At 41.2% G+C, this 20,077-nt stretch overlaps 1 protein-coding gene across 4 annotated transcripts in view; it reads left to right on the forward strand.

Annotated features, from left to right (window-relative positions):
• Positions 1–20,077, forward strand: part of SPATA7 (spermatogenesis associated 7) — a 78,122-nt gene that overhangs the window by 1,207 nt on the left and 56,838 nt on the right. For 3 of the 4 annotated variants that reach the window (XM_061613241.1, XM_061613245.1, XM_061613243.1), the window contains exons 2-3: positions 15,911–15,985; positions 19,466–19,561. In XM_061613241.1, the coding sequence (XP_061469225.1) occupies positions 15,911–15,985; positions 19,466–19,561 (171 nt within the window). Of the gene's footprint in view, positions 1–7,435; positions 7,526–15,910; positions 15,986–19,465; positions 19,562–20,077 lie in introns of those variants that run through there. The other variant, XM_061613242.1, reaches the window with a different exon arrangement.

A 20,077-nucleotide genomic window follows, 5' to 3' on the forward strand; every position in this document is an offset into this window, starting at 1 on the left:
TGAGCATCTGAAATTCCAAAAAAATCGAATACATACAATTGCTGACCAACTGGATAAGTAGGTCCTTGATAATTCTCTTATGAGTTCAAGACGCTGCCCAGAACACAGTGATATTTTCCCCAGCTCCAATAGCTAAGTCCCAGAAACTTTGGCTGAACACAGGGTTCCGCTGCAGATACATCAGTGTGTAAAGACTTTCCCAAGGGCAGGAAGTTTGGAAAACTGCTTCCATAAATTGTAAACTTCAGAACAATATCCTGTGTGATTTAACCAGAGACAGGTTCCTAAGGCAGATCTTAAGTAAGAATGAACACTAACCTGAATGAAAGGACTAGGGCTGGTTCACATGACTCAGAATCAAAACTGGCCAGCCCTGTTGCCCCACTTAAGTGTGATCTAGAATTCACTCATTGCCCTTCTGTAGCTACACAAAGTGGGTAGGTAATTTGCCTTACAAGGACATTTGTCTGCCATTATATATCTTTTCACTGAGGAATCCCTTTTTAAGTTTCCAGAGCTGTTTGGTACAAAGTTTGAAAGCCACTGTGGTGAGGGCAGTGCATGATATCTTGACTCGGAATATATCTAAGTATTCCAACCTTAGAAACAAGCGTCAGTTAATTTTCCCCTTCCCTAGCACCAGTTAAACATATGCAGGAATCAAAATAGTTCACCACAGAAAGAAGCAGAAACATTTACTTCACTGAAGCAAGTTGCATTATTGACAGACCAGTGTTATTTATATCTGGCCATCAATATAATTGCTCCAAAACAGCTTTGTTATTCAAAGCTGGTGGTCTGCACTGGGCTCTTTATCTCCTAGTGCCCCTGGTCGCCAAAGGTTGAAACTGTAATAAAATAGCAGCCTTATTGTTAATCAGTGACACAAATGCAATTTTACTTCTGGCAAATAAACATAATTTACTTATAGGTTGCTTACTGGGATGTTTATGCTGTTTGAAAAGGAGCCATGTATGTTATATAATTATAAAAGAAAAACCTTGAAAATGTTTAATTAGTGTTTAAATGTATTGACTATCTTTTCAATAATGTCTTGCTCACAAAGACCCACAGTAAGAAAACAACAATAAACGGCTATTAAAAACACTCATACTATTACATATTCCCAAGCCACAGCCTCTCAGAACAGAGCAGAGCAGAGCAGAAAAGAAAATCCTGTTGCCACCCTAAATCAGGATGTCTTTAACAGGCATCTAAGGGAATATACATAGGAAGCTGCCTTCTACTAAGTCAGACCATTGGTCCATTTCTACACTGGGGGCAGGGAATATTTTTCAGCCCAAGAGCCGCATTTCCTTATGAGCAACCGTATGGGGGGCACATACCAGTGGTGGGTGGGGCCAGAGGCAAAAATGGGTGGAGCAATGAATGTCAATTTTACCTTTGTACAACAGGCTGGTTTCTACATCCACCCACCCTCTTTATCCTCCATCCAGGCATTCAAGTCATTATCAATCTGAGGAAGTTTGGTATAGTATGGGGAGGGCACTAGGTTGGCCCAATGAACTTTTTAGGCTGTTCTTTCACCCACTTCCTTCTCCGCAGTCCATTTTCCTTACTTGCTTCCTGCTCTATTCTACAGCTTGTTCAGTCCAGCAGTCTTCTGCCCTAAGTCTTGTGGAGTGCAGTCTTGGCTTTGGCTCCTTGTCTCCTTGCTGGTGCTATCAACTCTATACCTGCCTCCCACCTGCTCAGGCCACCTGAAGCCTTCTGAGCTATCAGAACCCAGTGCTGTAAGGACTCAGGACCATAATCTCTGTTTTAGAAAATGTTACCACAGTGGTCTTCCAATGGACCAAGAGTGGCAGAATTGAGAAGTAACCTCTGTGTTGACTTTCATTCAGATCCTCCTAGACTGTGTGCCACCAAAGCTTGCACTAATTTAGCCCTCTGAGAGTCAGACTGCCCAGTTGCATCATTAATTCCACCCCTTGTTCAACAGAGCACTTGCCTGTGCTGAAGAACAAGTGTGCACTCCATGACCTTTTGCAAATTCGTTTAATTGAAGCTAATAAAACCATCTCCAGGGAAATAGGCTGCTAGATTAACTTTGCTGTCTCTGCCAGCGCTGTGATTCTAACTTGCCAAGTACTTAAAAGTTGATGGCATTCAGTACTCGTCCTACTCAGAGTAGACCCACTGAAGTTAAGAGATAGGATTAACTTTGGTTCATTAATTTCAGTGAGTCTGCTCTAAGTAGGATTTAGCTGAATACAACTCTAAGGCTGAAATCCAATACATGTCTACACAGCTCCATTGGGTTCAATGGAACTTACTCCCAGATAAGTGTGTATTTAAGTGTGTATTTTATTATGTATGTGTTCGATTTTATTGTAAGCTGCCCTAAGTGCCCTGTTATAGGGTAGAGGGACGGGATAGCAATATTTTAAATAAATAAATAATAAATAAATATTGCATTGCAGCCTAAGACTCTAATTCGGTGTTTCAACTAGAGATTATGCTGCTGCTTGATGGACTTTTCTAGGTGTTTAAACTGATTCCCTCCCCAAACCCCAGCTTAGCATGGAGACTCAACATACTATCGGAGAGTTTTTTTTATAAAAAACAACCCAACAGCTTGGGATTTGTATGACTGCATAGAATATGTATACATTAAGAGAAGGTAGTTTGAAACTCAGCAAGTCCAACTACCCTACAAAATAATGAACTGAGAATAGTCACTGTTGTCCATACATGATTAACAAATGTGTTATTGTGGGGACTGTGTTGGCAATGTGCCAGGTAGACCTGCATTTAGATCCCTTTTAGCTCTGAAGTTCACTGGGACGGTGTTGGGTATGTCACCTATGAACCTAACTTTGAGGGCTACTGTGAGGATGAAAATTTAATAACCACATTTATAGACATTTTGAGCTATTTGGAAGAAGGATTTAAATGATTTAAGATATGGGATCCTCTTCACTGCTGAAGAGACTGTGACTTGTGGGCCACAAGCAGCCTGTGGCCTAATTTTGTGTGGCTCCCTGGACTCTCCTGGCATGTGCCCCACAGCCTAATTCTATGTGACTCCCCTAATTGGCAGCAGGAGCATGCACTGTGCAAGTGCTTGTTGCACGAGGGACAGGAAGTGGAGAGCACTGGAGAAAATGTGTGTTGGTGCTGTCTCTGCTGTTGCCAACAGGGTCCCTTGGGCTCTGCAGGGAGGCAAGAAAGTTGTTTGCCCAAGGGACAGGAAGTGGAGAGCATCAGAAGAAGTATGTGTTGGTGCAACTGGTGCTCCATGGTCTTTTGGTGCTGTGGGAAGTGAAGGGAGGCAGGCAGACTGTTCAGCCGGAGCAAAAGGAGTGCTGTAAAGGGACCTGCTGAGCCACTGTCTTGCCCACCTGCCAAGGACAGCCCTGATACAGTAGCCAGAGTGAAACAGATGTGTTTATTTATTTATTTATTTATTGCATTTGTATACCGCCCCATAGCCGAAGCTCTCTGGGCGGTTTACAACAATCAAAAACATTAAAACAAATATACAATTTAAAACACATATTTTAAAAACAATTTAAAACACAATTTTAAAATTTAAAACAATATAAGAACAATTTAAAACACATGCTACAATGCCTGGGAGAAGAGGAAAGTCTTGACCTGGCGCCGAAAAGATAACAGTGTTGGTGCCAGGTGCACCTCGTCAGGGAGATCATTCCATAATTTGGGGGCCACCACTGAGAAGGCCTTCTCCCTTGTTGCCACCCTCCAAGCTTCCCTTGGAGTAGGCACCCGGAGGAGGGCTTTTGATCTTCAACGTAGTGTATGGGTGGGTTCGTATCGGGAGAGGCGTTCCATTGTGGTCCCAATCCATGTAAGGCTTTATAGGTCAAAACCAACACCTTGAATTGAGCTCGGAAACATACAGGCAGCCAATGCAAGTGTTGAGTAACAGCATCCCAAGAAATGGGTGGGGCTAGCTGGTGAGCTAAGGATGTCTCAGCTGCAAATGAGTAAAGATGAGCACTGCCCAAATGCACTCTGGGAATTCCCTGGAGCAGGTAAGCAATGCTGGTGTCAGTCTCCAGGGCCATTGACACAGTGCTGGCCCTGGGCCTCCCACCCACCCAAGCAGGGCACAGCCAGCCCTGCTAGGGTTGGCCACAATGAAGCTGTTCAAAAGCAGTACTACCACCTGTTGATGAGAAGGGAGGGGACCACTTATCCCACCCCAAGGGAGATCCCACCTGCCACTTCCTGTGTCATTTGCAATCCCTCCCCTAGTCAATTATGGGCACTCTTGTTTTGGACACTGTTGGTTGTGGTCCAGTTTGTGGCAGGAAGAGAGACAGAAAAGAAGGCCCAGCTCATGGTCTGGATTAAAAAAAAACACCCTTCTTACTCAAGCAAGAAATAAAATTTGTGAATGTTTTTGAAAGTTCACATATTTTAGCATTTCATTCAAATGCAATAATAGTAAAGAACAGGACAATGATAACTGAATTAGTTTTTAGAACTCTGTTGCAAATGGCTTACTTTGTATTTTATGCTATATGTCAGTTTGTTGCTTTAGAGGAATGAGAGAACATGCAATCCTCCATGAGAAATGCATTAACAGCCTTTATCCGTTTAATAGACTATAAAAAAAATCCACAGGACGTGTGGCAGAAACTGATACCCTACATAATTAAACCGACTTTCCTCCCATAGTATTCCAGCTTTAACAGTCCATGATTAATTATACATAGACTGCAAATCCAACAAGAGTTTTTTTTGAAGACATTAATATTGTTATGTTGAACAGAGTGCAATCAACAAATTAGACTTCATGATATGTAAGAAATACATGGAAACCAGCCATTACACATGATTTAAAAAAATGTTTGGTGGCTTAAATCTTAGAGTTCATCAAAATAGCATCTTATATGTAATTTACCATGAAATCATATGAGGGCAAGGCAGTACTCCACAGGTTAAAAGTTACATCATTTTAGCACAACATACTTGAAATCTGTTATTTGTGCTATCAATTGGACCTTGTGATTCATGCTATACCCATTAATTCCCCTTCCCTCTATTCCTTTTGCACTTGTGGGGATCTGCACTCTCTATCTTGCATGTTTCAGGTATGTCTAATAACTTGGAAACACTTTTTCTTCGCAAAAGACATTTCATTTACATTATTGACCCCAGAGTAGCAGCCCCAACCACACTAAATGCCCAGGTTGCAAAGAAAATATCTTTAATTTTTAATGTGGCAAAGCTGGGTGTAGAGGGATAAGAGAGAGGTAATTTTATACTTCATATGTAACATGACATGCATATATTTTGTACTTTATTACAGCTGAGTAAAAAAAAAATTGTGCGAGGCAATACTTTGTCCTTTTTGCTATAGAATCCATGACACGTTTTCTGATGGGGTACATGTAATCCCTACTACCTGTGTGAATATTGTGGAGGAAAAATATTTCACAAAAAGCTGAAATGTGGGTTTTTTTGTGCGTGTAGAAAAAAAATACGCAGAAAAGATTCTAGAATGGCATCTAGAATTACCATTGCTGACTAAAGGCACAAATGAGAATTCTGAAGTGCTAAGTTTTCCAAAGGGCAACCCATTTACATGTTTATCTGAAGGCTGTGTGCTTCAGGTCCTCAAAAGTGTATACTTAATTCTACCATACTAGAATTCAGCTGAAGACTAATACTTGTTACAGTGTGTGGAGCAATTCATTCACTAATAGAAATAATAATTTTTCAATGCCAGCCTTTCTAATACGTAGTCTAATGGAGAAGGCTAATGTGTGCAGTAATTTGTTAAAGCCTCCATTGAAACTTCCTAGGAAATAGATGGAAGCTTTTGCTAGGCCTTTTGTTTTTGGCTTTGTTTATGCAAATGGAATCTGCATACATTTTGAGAAGAGTAAAAGCATGTGAAAGAGCTCACATAATGGAATATTTCACCTTTTGTACTTATGAAGATATCAAACAGACTGTGTGGAAATATTATTTTAACACAAAGTGAGCTTTAAAAGGAAAGCCATTCTGGCTGACAAAGTTTAACAGTGGCAGTATCTGTTATATTGATCAGTATGAGACCGAGGATAAAATAGAGCTTCTTTATTTAATAATTCTTAAACAGTAAAACATCTGAGCTTGTTCTGTGCTAGGCCTCACCCAGCACCACAACACTGACTAACTAACTCCACTAACTAAATTAGTCTAACTCCCCCTAGAGTGTGTAATACCCTCTAGAGAAAGTTAACTCTTTTTTTGCTGTGCATTTAACTTAAAGATACATTTCACATCCTTTCCCTTTCTTTGAGTTCTAACTTATTTTGTGTGTGTTTTTCTGTCAGCAAACATTGTGTAGAATAACATTTAGCCTCTATAACATTCTGGTTTTTGAAGTACTCTTCCTGTGGATGTCACTCTCTTCAGATTCTCAAGATATAGGCTGTCTTTGGCAGGTGATGCTTGCTCTCAAGAATTTGTCAGTTCTTTGTTCTCAGTCTTTTGAGATTGTTCTGGCAATGAATTGTGCTCTTATGGTATTTCTGCCTCTGAATTCTCACTTTGTTCTGAAATTGGTTGTGGTTTGGGAACCAACTGTAAATGTCTCCTGTTCCTTTGCAATGTTCCATTGTTGGTAGTGACAACATAAGATCTTGGAGTTTGACTTTGGCTCTGGACTGTTGCTAGTTCAGACCATCCTTTCTGGTTGTCCAGTTTCAGTCTTACTTGTGAACCAGGTTGTAATTTTGGAAGTGTCTTCACTCCATAATGTCTGTTGTAGTAATATTTGTAGTTTATTTTAGCTATGTTGTCTGTGATACAGACTTTTCTCAAATCAGGCCACTTAGGATACAAATTTGCTTCTAAGGTTGGAATTGGTGTTCTTAATTGTCTTCCCATTAACAGTTGTGCAGGACTGCACTTCGTTGTATTGATAGGTGTTGCTCTGTAGCTTAGCAGTGCTAGGAAGGGATCTTCCTGACATAAGATTCGCTTAGCTGTTTATCCTGCTCTCTCTGCTTCCCCATTGGCTTGTGAGTAATGGGGACTGGCTGTAATGTGACAAAAGTCATATTTCTTTGTGAACAAAGTAAACTCTTTCCCTGGAAATTGTGGTCCATTATCTCTTACTAGTTCATCTGAGCATCCCCATCTGGCAAAGATATTCTTCAGACAACTGATAACGATAGAGCTTGTTGAATCAGGCATTTATGCAATCTCTATGTATCTGGAGAAATAGTCTATTGCGACTAAGTACTTTTGTCCTTGTAACTCACAGATGTCTGCTCCCACTCTCTTCCATAGTCTATCTGGTAATGAGTGCTTCCTTCCGTTGTGAAGGTTTATTTGTCTGGCAAAACTCAACAGTTTGCTATTATTGCCTTGAGGTCTTGCCCTATTCGTGGCCACTAAACAGTCATTCTTGCACATTCTTAGGCGATGCTGCACTGTGATTCCTTGATGACCTTCATGGAGTTTTTCCAACATTTCCTGTTGCACTGTAGAAGGAATGACAATTCTATCACCAAATAGGACTGCTCCTTCCAACTCTGTAAGTCTTCCCTTTTCTGAAAAGAAAGGTTTAAGGTTAGTTGTCACTTCAGACATGTACAATGGCCAACCAGTTCTGACAAATTTCAGCACCGTTGAAAGGTCTGGGTCAATGCTGGTAGCTGCTTGAATGTGTTGAAGCAGTGTGGTAGATATTTGTTTAGAAGCTTATAGAAGATTTACATAGACTTTGATTTCTTCAACTAACTGGGTTGTTTCAGGGTCTGGAGTTTCCAGTGGATTTCTTGACAGTGTGCCTGCTACAACAAGAGTCTTGCCTTGTCTGTATTCTGCTCGAGGATTGTACCTCATCATGTATAAAAGGAGTCGCTGGCATCATATTGGTACTCGATCCAGGTCTTTGCAATTAACAGTGGTACCAAGTATTTATGGTCTGTACAGAGTGTAAATGATTCTAGCCCATAGAGGTATTTTGAGAATTTTTCACAAGCCCAAACAGCAGCTAGACATTCCTTTTCTATCTGAGTGCATCGGGACTCAGCTTCTGTTAGTGTTCTTGAGCAATAGGCCACTGGTTTCAACTCTCCATCATGATTTTGGAGTAGTACTCCTCCCAGGCCATAACTGCTGGCATTAGCACTCCCTACAGTCTGCCAGTTGACTTCATAGTAAGCAAGTACTGGAGCCTCTGTTAAAAGTTTTTTTTTTCTGTGGAAGGCCTTTTCTTGGCTTGGACCCCAGCACCATGCACTGTCTGTCATGAACCTGTATATGTTCATGAGTTATTAAAATCCATAAAGGGAACATCTTGGTTCAAGCAAAGAACTCTGGGAGTCTAAATGTTAAGAAAGACAGGCCTCTGATAGAATCCCACTTAGGTTTCGGTTTCCAGCTGAGGACGGTTAAGAAGAAGCCTAAACAAGGAACACCTGGCTATCTATGCTGATTAACAAGTGCCTGGCACCCAAGGTCATTCTTGGCCTGTACAGTGAAACACCGGTTGGGAGGGGGGCCTGGAAGGTGCGAAAGAGTGAGAAACATCTAGAAGGGGTTACATCAGACATTTTCTGATTGGTTCCTGAATCCTGGACCGTTAGGATTCTTTCCCTTAAGTATAGGGCTGGGGACCCGTACCCTTTGTTCTCTGCTGCCTCGGTTACAGAGTTCCATAGCTTTCTACCTTTTATGGTTCCATGGTGTTGCCTATGGGAGGTAACCTATGCCTGGTTCCGTTGCTTTGTGGTTAACATCATTCTCTCTTAGGAGGGATGCCACTTCAACCATCTACCTCATGTGTAAGTATTAGGTTAGAAAAGGTTGTTATTTTCCTGTTGTGTGTATGAACTCTCTTGTATGTACCTAAATCCCTGTTTGGGTGTATGGTCTTAAAAGTTTACTTGCTGCTACATATATTGATGTGCACTTATCTATTTTAATAAAGCTACTTCTATTTAACCTGGTGTGTTCATTGAGAGAAGGGGTGGTTCTGGATTCAGCACCTTGACCATTCTCAGTCATGCAACTACCAAAGAGGGAAAAAGAAGTTAAAAGCTTAATTCTACTTTGTGGGTTTTACCAGAGGTTTCCTGACAAGGAGTGTAAGTTTGGCTCTTGTCTTTTTGGACCTTGGTTTACCTAGTGTCTGGGCTCAGAGATCCCCTGACTCTGAGTGGTACCAGTAAAAGGGGTGGTGGCAGCCTACTATTCTACCTTGCAGGGTTGGCGTTGGACACACAGCCTTGGCAGGGGTGAATTGGTGTATTTTGGTTCCAGATCAATTGCCCCTAAGGGTGGGAATTGGGTCTGACGCATGATCCTAGTGCCTTGACGGCGGGGATTCATGACACCGTCTGCTTTCAAAAGTGTCTTTAATGGGTGTAGTTTCTCTGCCAAATTTGGCAGGAAGCGTCCTAAATAATGTACCATGCCCAAAAATATTTTCAGTTCTGTGATGGAATCTGGAGGTTTGATTGTGGAAATGGCTTCTACTTTCTTAGGATCTGGACTCACACATGCACATTTATGCAGTGTCCAAGATATGTAAGGTATTTCTGGTGTAAGATGCATTTGCTGTTCTTGAGTCTTAACCCTGCTGCCTTTACTGTTGCTAAGACTTTGGCCAATCTTTCATAATGTTTTGCCATTGTAGCACCATAAACCAACACATCATCCATGAACACTGAAACGCCTTCCAAGTGTAACAGCTCCGACATTTCTCTCTGAAACAGCTCAGGTGCATTTGAAATTCCAAATGGCAATCTCTTGAAGAAGTATCTCCCAAACGGAGTGATGAATGTAGTCAATTTAGCAGTCGGCAGCTAGGCAGATCTTCCAGAATCCACTTGCAGCATCAAGCAATGAAAATATGCAGGCACCAGCTAACTGTGGCAGGATATCATCCATAGTAGGAAGAATGTACTTTTTCCGCTTGACAGCTTTATTTAGTTGTTTTAGATCCATGCATACTGTTCCATCCTTTTTTGGTACTGGAACCATTGGCGCACACCAATCAGTAGGTTCTGTGATAGGTTCTATGACTCCACAGTGAACCATTCTATCCAGTTCTGCCTTTAGTTTGGGTAGCAGTGGAACTGATATTGTTCTGGCAGTGTGAATAGCATAAGGTACAGCCCCTTCTTTGAGCCTTATCTGTACTGGCGGTGTCTTCAAAGTTCCAACTGTGTCAGGAATTTCTGTGGAAAGCTCATCTAAACGTTTCACCAACCCCATCATAGTTGCAACATCTCAGCTTAGGAGGTTATTAGTCTTTGCACAGATCACATAGACCTTAAAGTCATAGTCATCGTCTCTATAGCAGGTTCGTGCTATGAAGTATCCCATGCAATTTAGTTTCTGTCCTCCAGGACCAGTTAAAACTGCTGTTGTTTGCTGGAGACCAGGCAGGTTAGAAAAAGACTTGCAAACAGACTCAGAAATTATGCTGACATCTGCACCAGTGTATATTTTAAACTTTATTGAGAGCCCACTGATTTGTAGTGATACTTCCCAAAGATCTGTGGGATTTTCCACCCGTGGGACTGGACCCAGCAAAAATTGTTCTTGACTTTTCTGCTGCTCCACAGTTTCACTCACCATTCTAGTGCAGCACACGGCAGCAAAGCGACCTATCTTCTTACATTTGTAGCATTCTGCAGCCTTTGCAGGACAGACTGCTCTTTGTATATGCCCTTTCCCACATCTTGTGCATCTAGGGGCTTTTATTTGAGCATTAGATGTTTGGCTGTATATTTGTTTCTAGTATTTTGAAGTTTGGGGTTTCCATTTCTGTTTCTTGGCTATTTCTTGCAGCCCTTTTAAAGCACCCTGGTCTTGGACCTGGCCTTTTATAAGCTCTGAGTTTCTTATAAGCTCCACAGCCCTCTCCAAAGTGAGATTGGATTTCATCTGCAGCTCCTGGGACAGGTCACTATCCAAAATTCCCACTACCAAATGGTCTCTGAGCATTTCACTCTTGGTGTCTCCACAAGCACATTCATCAGCTTTCTCATGCAGCCATCCTATGTAGGCCTCTGCAGATTCCTCTGGCTTCTGATGTCTCTGGTGAAAGCATGCCCTCTCATGAATGAGATTTTTCTTTGGCACAAAATATTCATCAAATTTCCCCAGGACTAGGAGATAGTCATCCTGGTCCTCTGCAGCAGTAAACTCAAATACTTTAAATACCTGGTCTGCTTGCTGGCCCATGGCATAAATCAAGGATCATACCTGAATTTCTTCCTTCTCTTTATTCAGTTTTGTAGCAATGCGGTATCTGGAAAACCTTTGCTTCCAATCTGGCCATGCTGCAGGCCTGGTGAAATCAAAGGCCTCTGGTGGGGAAAACTTTGCCATTGCTTTCATTTGTTTATTTTTTCAGTTGTCTCAGGAGCTCTGCTACTCTGGAGACACCATGAGGATTTCTTAACTTCTGACACCATGTTATATTGATCAGGATGAGACCGAAGATAAAAACAGAGCTTCTTTATTTAATAATTCTTAAACAGTAAAACATCTGAGCTTGTTCTGTGCTAGAGGCCTCACCCAGCACCACAACTCCACTATCTAAATCAGTCTAACTTCCCCTACAGTGTGTAATACCCTCTAGAGAAAGTTAACCCTTTCTTTGCTGTGCTTCTAACTTAAAGACACATTTCACTACAGAATCTATTTAAATTGTTGTTGTTGTTATGTGCCTCCAAGTAGACTATGACTTATGGTGACCCTATGAATCAGTGACCTCCAAGAGCATCTGTCATGAACCACCCTGTTCAGGTCTTGTAAGTTCAGGTCTGTGGCTTCCTTTATGGAGTCAATCCATCTCTCGTTTGGCCTTCCTCTTTTTCTACTCCCTTCTGTTTTTCCCAGCATTATTATCTTTTCTAATGAATCATGTCTTCTCATGATGTGTCCAAAGTATGATAACCTCAGTTTCATCACTTTAGCTTCTAACTAGTGATAACTAGTGATAGTTCTGATTTAATTTGTTCTAACACCCAGTTTGTCTTTTTCGCAGTCCATGGTATCTGCAAAGCTCTTCTCCAACACCACATTTCAAATGAGTTGATTTTTCTCTTATCCACTTTTTTCACTGTCCAACTTTCTATTTAAATACTCAAATAGTATTAGCCTTCTTCACCCAGAAAAAAAAGAGTTTGCTTGAGATTTTAATCATTCCTTCTAAACAGCAAATTCAAGTTGAGTGCTGCCAGGATTGGAGTCAAAGCAACAACCACTAAGAAACAAGAAGCAGCTATCAGCATGCATAAGGGAACCCCATGGTTTGCAGAAGTATAAAATATATATTTTTAAACACACATTCATTAATAGGCAAAAAGCCTTGCAGTTTAAGAACGTATCTATAGCCAACAGATATTTCTGTCAAACTTTAAACAGCACGGAAATTGGGCAGCTATAGTGAATGCACCAGGGAAGCAGGAGACCTGACCTCCCCTCTGAGATATTGTACTGCCCTACAAATTTGTCAAAATGTAAACACAATTTGGGTTGGTCTTTCACAGTCCAATCCACTTTCTGTGTAGCTTGGAAGAATTTGCTAACATTTGCCTCTGAGCATATGGTGAGTGGTGGCAACACCTGCCATCTCCAAAGATGGGGAATTACATTTGTGTATGTTTGTTGGTGTTCTTCTTACATTGCTTCTTTTCTGTGTTACAACTGTTTCTACAGAGAATCTAACCTACACAATTATATTTCTCTCATTATATATCCTAGAAATACAAATTTATTTTTATTAATTTCAAATCCTTTTTATTATTCCACTTTAGACAGTTATGGCTTCTCCCAAAGAATCCTGGGAAGTGTAGTTAGTGAACGGTACTGAGAGTTGCTAGGAGACACCTTGTTCCCCTCACAGAGCTTTAATCAGAGCAGCTGACTGTTAAAACACTCTGGCCACTGGAGCTCTGTCAGGGGAATAGGAGTCTCCTGTCAGCACCCTTCACAAACTACACTTCCCAGGATTCTTTGGGGGAACCCATGACTATCTCACGTGAAATCAAATTCTGGTGTGGGTGTGGCCCCCTGATTAGGCAAGCCCAGCAGCTGTGAGTCTGGCTTTTAGAACACTGACAGTTGTTTCTTACTAAGCATGCCTGGGCTTATCATTAACTGCAATCCTAAATTTCTTAAATTAATTAAAAATCAGCCAGGCATTTTTAAACTGCAGAAGATGAAGGTCAGAGTATGGGGCAAGGTCAGTAATAGGATTACAGGTATTCTGTGAACATGGCTGATTTTTAATTAATTTCAACAAATTATGAGAACTCTGACAGAAAAAGTCCAAAAGGAGTCTGCTTTTTCTCTTTCTTTTTCTACACTTTGAACTCTCAATTCTCTCTTACTCTTTTGTGTATCACCATGAAAATTTAGAGGGTTGTTAAGTAAGCATTTCTGAGTTCAGGACTATAAGTATTGTAAGATTTTGTTGTCAAATGAGCTTATGGGAAGCATTTGAATGGCATGGGGTGTATTTTCAATTTAACATTGCAGAATGTGAAAAATCCATGCTGGCTATAGCATACAGCCACTCTTGTAGCTGTATAATACAAAAACTGCAGATGACTGTCTCCAAACAGCCCAATGAGAACTGAGATGGAATGTAGAATAGTGTTCAGAAAGCATCCAGAACAGGGTACTCTCAGCTGTGACCCCACAGTTGTGGAATTCAATGCAATGATCAGGCAGGCCCCATCCCTCAATATTCGTAAATGGGTCTAAAAGATCCATCTTTTTATTGTAGCTTTTAGTGGTTACTCATAAACTGTGCTGTGGAAATTGGGTTGTGGTTTGGCTCTGATATATCATGCTGGGTAATTGCTGGCATTTTAGGAAATTCAGTTATTTTTAAATGGTTTAAAATTTACTGATTATACTTTGGCATTTACCTTGTAAAGCCTGCTTTGTGAAGTTTCAGGAGTGGGGATACACTGCAACAAGGTGGTGCAAGTCCTGTTCATTGTTTTCATTATTAAACCTGTGCATTTTTAGCTGTTGCTCTGTTCTCATGATTTTATTGTAGCTACTACATAATCCACATAGCTTGTGTGGATTTTATTTATTTAGACCATTTTATACTGCTTTTGTTACATATAAAAATATGTCTAAGCAAACTAAAACAACAAATGTTGCAAAAATACACAATAAAACCATTAAAACAAATTACTAGTGACTGTATATTGATATCAGTTCCTTCTACTGATAGAGCTCCCAACTCAACAGCTCTCAGCCAGGTCGCCAACCATTCAGCTAGTCAGCCAGGATGCAAACAGTCACGTACCCTCATAATCTCACAGTCAAGAAGTTTCCTGCAACCTGCTGACACCATCTTACATCTTTTTATTATTGTTGTTGTTGTTGTTTGATTTACAGTATATCCTGCTTTTCCTCCCAATAGGAGCCCAGGGTGGCCAACAGTACATAGCAGTCCAAATGATGGGAAGCCAGTGGAGAGGGGGCTGGTGGAGGAGGAGGAGTCGGTAGAAAGTTCTGCCGCATCCACTCCCCATTTGGGAGCTGCCAGCCTGGCTGAATGCTGCGTGCGGGAGCCGAAAGGGAAGAGCTGGCACTCACAAATAGCACTACCGGGGCTTAAGCAATCATCACTAACCCGCAATTCAGTTGTTTTCCTCTGGTGACTTTTTTGCCAGTGGAATTCCCATATGGATCAGGACCCATGGAAGCACTCCAAGGGAGACTTGGGATGCCTCATAAGTCCCCTCCCATGGCTCCTCCCCTGCCAAGCCCCTGGAACGCCCCATTTTTGGGCTACCACAAGCTTCTGCTGGCTCTCCATCTACTGGGCTGGCAGATCCCCAGCTGAGCTGGCAGGGTGCTGGTGAAGCCCTTCGTGCTGGTTCAGCCCCAGTCCTGAGAGCCTGCTAGCTCAGCCAGGGATCTGCCACATTCAACTCCCCCCGGCCTGCTGTAAACTCAAGTTAGATTGCTCCCTTAGTCTCTCACTCTAGGCTTGCTTTTATGGGCAGGCACCAAGGTTGATGGAGCTTCCTCAGGCTGCCCAAAGCTGTGTCCCATTCAGCCCTCAATCTGAGCTGCACTGCATACACCCAGGTCCAAGTTTGGATTGGTGAGTTTCCTAGGAGGATGGCACTTACCATTCTTTCTCTGGCTTTTGCACACCTCTTCCAGCTGCTAATTCCAAAATGTGGTTTGGATTCATATGCTCCCTCTCCCTTGTCTTGTGTCCTCTCTCACACTTGATTTTTCCACAAACCGTAGTTTGGTCATACTGCTAAACCAGGAAAACTATAGTTGCTACAAACCAGGGTTTATCCAATTTGGATGTAATGTGAAACCAGAATTCAGAGTATGTAATGCCAGGGGGAAGCAAGCAAGCCCAAGACTTGTTCATATTGGACCTAGTATAGTCTGCTCAGGATTTGGGTGTCATCAGACCTTTCCAGACACCTTCATGTTTTTGATGGGGGAAAAGTGCAGTTAACTCACTTGTGGCATGGGAAATCCATGTGCTTTTCCTCAAGGCAGATCTTATATTACTGGGATGTTGTATTTTGCTAGGATGGTAAGATGAGTAGGCAATGGGCATTCATTTCAGGATGAAAGGGAGAAAATTAAGGCTTCATTTTCTTCCACGTACAGTCCAATCTTATGCAGAACTAAGCCCACCTAAGCATATTGAAACAAGTGCTTATGCCTTATTTTAATGTACAATTTTAATGTAGAATGAATGGATTTAATCAGTGATTTACTACTATTAATGACATTTTGTTCTGTTAATATAACATTAAGTTCATCTCTTGTAATTTTATGATTTTCCTACAAACTCATGCTTTTCACAATCATGATAAATGTAATTTTTGTATGAACTTTTTATTCTGTTTGCTGAAAGCTGAATTCCCCCCCCCCCATTTCTTTATTTCTTTTTCAGTGATGGAATACCAAGCTATTCCTAGGTATGGACCAGCAAGCCCATTCAAAGGACTTTTAAGTACTAAAAGTAATGGTAAGTCATTTGCATAACATGGTAAACAGCAATGTTTTTTAAAAAAATAGCTTTGTATAGAATGTTCATTGTGTGGACTTTTAAAACGTTTGCATTAAATGTTAAAATTTTAAGAAGACAGATTTTGTGGGTTCATGGGGGGCACAAAATCTTCTTGGGGAATGTATGCATGCTGTAGGTTAGTAACCCCTCATATACTTCAAGTGCTAAGACCCTGGGAGCAACCCAAACTCAAGATCCGCTGGGATGAACACAGTTTGGAATAGGTAGATCTCTGGTAGACCCTGGGCTCAGCCAGGACTGCACCAGCTGATTTGCCTCATCCCAGCTCAGATGGAGACACACCAACATAAGTCCTTCATCCCAGCTTAACTAAGGTTCAGCCAGCTCAGTTGAGCCTGGGGCTCAACCAAGTCCTGAAAAAGGGATGTTCTGGAGGAGTGCTGGGGCAGGGATGGGGCAGGGATGGGGCAGGGATGGGGCAGGGATGGGGCAGGGGTAGACTTAGCCCTACTCCAAACTCTGTTCAGCTCAGTCACGTGATCTAGCAACCCAGTGGAACTTACACTGGCAAAAAAGGTGGTGTAAGTCAAACTCTCTTTTAAAGATTTGTTTTCCCTCTGCCAGACTTAGGCTGGCTCAGCTGGCAGTAGCCTGAATGGAGTTTGGAATTGGAGTAAGTTACACCAGCATAATTTACCCCAGTATAAATTATACTGGCTTCCAATAGTTTGGATTGTTCTGGCTGCTTTCTTAATAATAATGAGTGAAATACAACATTATGTGGAGCAGATATTGGAGGCTTTGGGGTGGAGAGGAGAAAGGGGAAGTTCTTTTTGCTTCATCTTTGAAATAAACAGAAGCTGAATAATGTTATTCAGTGCAAGGATATCAAAGCTTAACTAAACATCTTTGAAAACACATATCTTAAATGAATGATTTCAGGAGTGGTTAACGTTTTTATGAGAGCCTGTGTGGTATAGTGGTTAAGGTGTTGGATTATGACCTGCGAGAACAGGGTTCGAATCCCCACACGGCCATGAAGCTCACTGGGTGACCTTGGGCCAGTCACTGCCTCTCAGCCTCAGAGGAAGGCAATGGTAAACCCCCTCTGATTGCCGCTTACCATGAAAACTCTATTCATAGGGTTGCCCATAAGTTGGGATCGACTTGAAGGCAGTCCATTTTCCATTTTTTAAATCTTTTTAGGGCAGAGGGCCACATTGACCCATGTCTATCACAGTGGGATACCTATAGGAGCGGGGGGGGGGGATTAAAAGAATTTTAACATTAAAAAAAGGAGGAGGCTTAGGAGGCCACAAAAACTTTTGACCATTTTATACTGAACACTTTCTCAAGAGATGGCACTGATTTAAACCAGATTAGAATCTACATATTTGTTTTATGTATAATTTGTTAATTGCCTCACCAGTTAGTTAATCAGCGCTTTCAGTCCTGATTGGCATGAAATCTGCTGTCAGGACTTTCAGGCTGCAGTCCTCAAACTACTTGCTTCAAAGTAGTCATGTTGACTTCATAATGGGGCTATTCTGGAGTAGCTGTTTTGAGGATCTCTTCCTAGTTTCATATGCAGGGATATGTTTTGCTGCTTTGACTGTTAAAAGGTAGACCTTACATCTCAGGAGCCTCACTGAAATGGCTCTGTAATAAGTGCTTTGCTTGTTCATGGCTTAATAACTGAAGACTTGCATTCTGATGTAAGTATTAATTTTATTCTGCTTAGTTTTTTTCAATATGCCGACTTAAACTATTTGAATTTGAAGTGCCCTCCTACCATCTGCCATGGGACCTTTCTGGGTTAGCATATCAAGAAAATGTAAGGTTCAGAAAACGGGTGGAAACTGCAGGGATGGAATCCAACATGCTTGATGGCATTTGAGCAGGTATATTTCTGGTTCCATCATGGACAGTGAAAGAGGACTGATTGTCCTGTAGAAGTCCACTTACTGCTTGGAAACTGAGGTCATAGTAACTAGTTCTGTCTCATGAGACAAAACGTTAAGAACGCTTAGAGGAGTGTCACCCTGATTAAACTAAATCTGTTTAAGCACAGAGTAAGAAATACATGCTTTGAAGAGTTTGGCTAATTAAGGCTCATTATGTTCAGAGCCCTAAAACAGCTTTATTTAAACACACTGTTAATTAAAACAGAGATGTTAGCTGAATGAGATTTTTAAGATACTGCTTTAGCATAGAGCTTTCTGTCTCCCCCCATCAAGATTCCCAATTCATGCCACAGCTGCCTCTCATGCTACAGCATGTGATGTTCCCAGACTTTCCCAGCTTAGATAAGACTTACAAGATAACCTCCTCTGTTATAAAACAAGCATTTTATGGAATACCCCATCAATATTGGGAAGGTTTTTCTGCTTAGGAGCAGAATACCAGCAGGGCTGCCTCCTGCCACATGTCTGCCCATTCTGTTTGAACACAGGTGAGGAATCTGTGGCCTTCCATATGTTGTTGAACTACAGCTCCCAGTCATCCCTCACCATTGGCCATGGTAACTGGGACTGATGGAGTCCAATAATGTCTGGAGGGCCACAGAGGGCCATTTTGGAGCAAAGTGATTTCATTTGACTCTGCCTAACTCTGTTGATTATTTGTGTCCTGTGCTTGTCTGTATATGCTTTTTGTGTTGTTGTTGTTGTTCTTGAATTTCAGTAGTAGTTAAATTGGTGATGTAAGCAGCCTTGGATGTTCCATAATATAAACATTTTAAATTAATAATAATAAAAAAGATAAATGTTGATGGCCTCACCAAATCCTGTAGAAGTTCACCCTGCTTATGAAGATGTTTCCGTGGAATAACCAAAGTTGAAACAATGAGGAGATAGCTAGATGGGCACTCTGGTTCCTTAGGCATAGTGTCATCTAGGACGTTCTCCTGTGCGAACCCTCATATATATTAATAGTGAACTAAGTTATCAACTGCCAATCCATGTAGTTGAAACAGCACCATCCACACGCAAGAGAGAGGATATTGGCAGGCTTGAGGGAACCCCAAGGTGTACAGAAGTAGAAAAAATATTTAGGGGGGAAATGTAAGGTGGCAAACTACCACCAAAACAGCCCAATGAGGACTGGGCATGCTCAGTAATCACAGAATAATATCTGACTGTTGGTGGGAAAACGGAAAACTGGGAGGGGGGATGGAATGGAGGACTGTGAGAGAACACTTGGATGGCCACTCTACACTGCAACATTTTGTTACAGATACCCATATATTTAAATAAATGGGTGTTGCATCAGCACATTACCACTCATTCTGATCATCCTGATTATCATTCCTCATGGGCTTGTGCAAAACAACTTCCTGGTAGACTCTGTTCTCTCAGATGGGGGATTTCAATACCCCCTTTCCATCTCAGTGTTTCTTGTTTCTTTTGTTTCTGCAGTTGCAGGTGAAGACTACTGGCACCATTCATAACAATGCTCAAATGTGCTTTCATTTTGTAGCTTTCTGCATTGACGACTCCTCCCGCAGACTAAGTAACCAGTACCTGATCTGGGATCATATGGCTGTCCATTACAATAAAATCCTTTCAGCTAAAGGTAAGCATAAATATATTATCTACCTCGCCTTGAATTGAATGCATTTAGGAATGCATTTTTACTTTAATCTGTAACTTTTTAAAAATAATCACTGACATTTAATTGGCACTTAGAATTAAAAGAAAAACGCCAACACCAGTCCTTGCCAGCATTTGAAACACTAAATGTAACCAGAAGTTCTAGTATAGGTGCATTTTGAAGAGATATTATTTTCTCGCTGAAAATTATATAAATAATGCACTAGACTGAATGCAGCCTGTGCTAATACGTCACTCTAAAGATTTTATATCGTTAAGCTACATCATTTGCTGTTTATTGGATCGGTGAACAGATAGTCATTCTCCAAAGACAGTTCTATATCCTAATTAATATTTGGCACAAACATGTGAGCATTAATTATCCTTTTTTCTCTTTCCATTGCATTGCCTCATCACCCTTTTGCCCTCTATAAAATCATAGTATATGGTTTACTATTTTTAAAAAAGAACTCTTCTTAATATTTTATAAAAAGGTTTC

Source organism: Rhineura floridana, chromosome 2 (assembly GCF_030035675.1).
Source record: "Rhineura floridana isolate rRhiFlo1 chromosome 2, rRhiFlo1.hap2, whole genome shotgun sequence".
Classification (NCBI taxonomy): domain Eukaryota; kingdom Metazoa; phylum Chordata; class Lepidosauria; order Squamata; family Rhineuridae; genus Rhineura; species Rhineura floridana.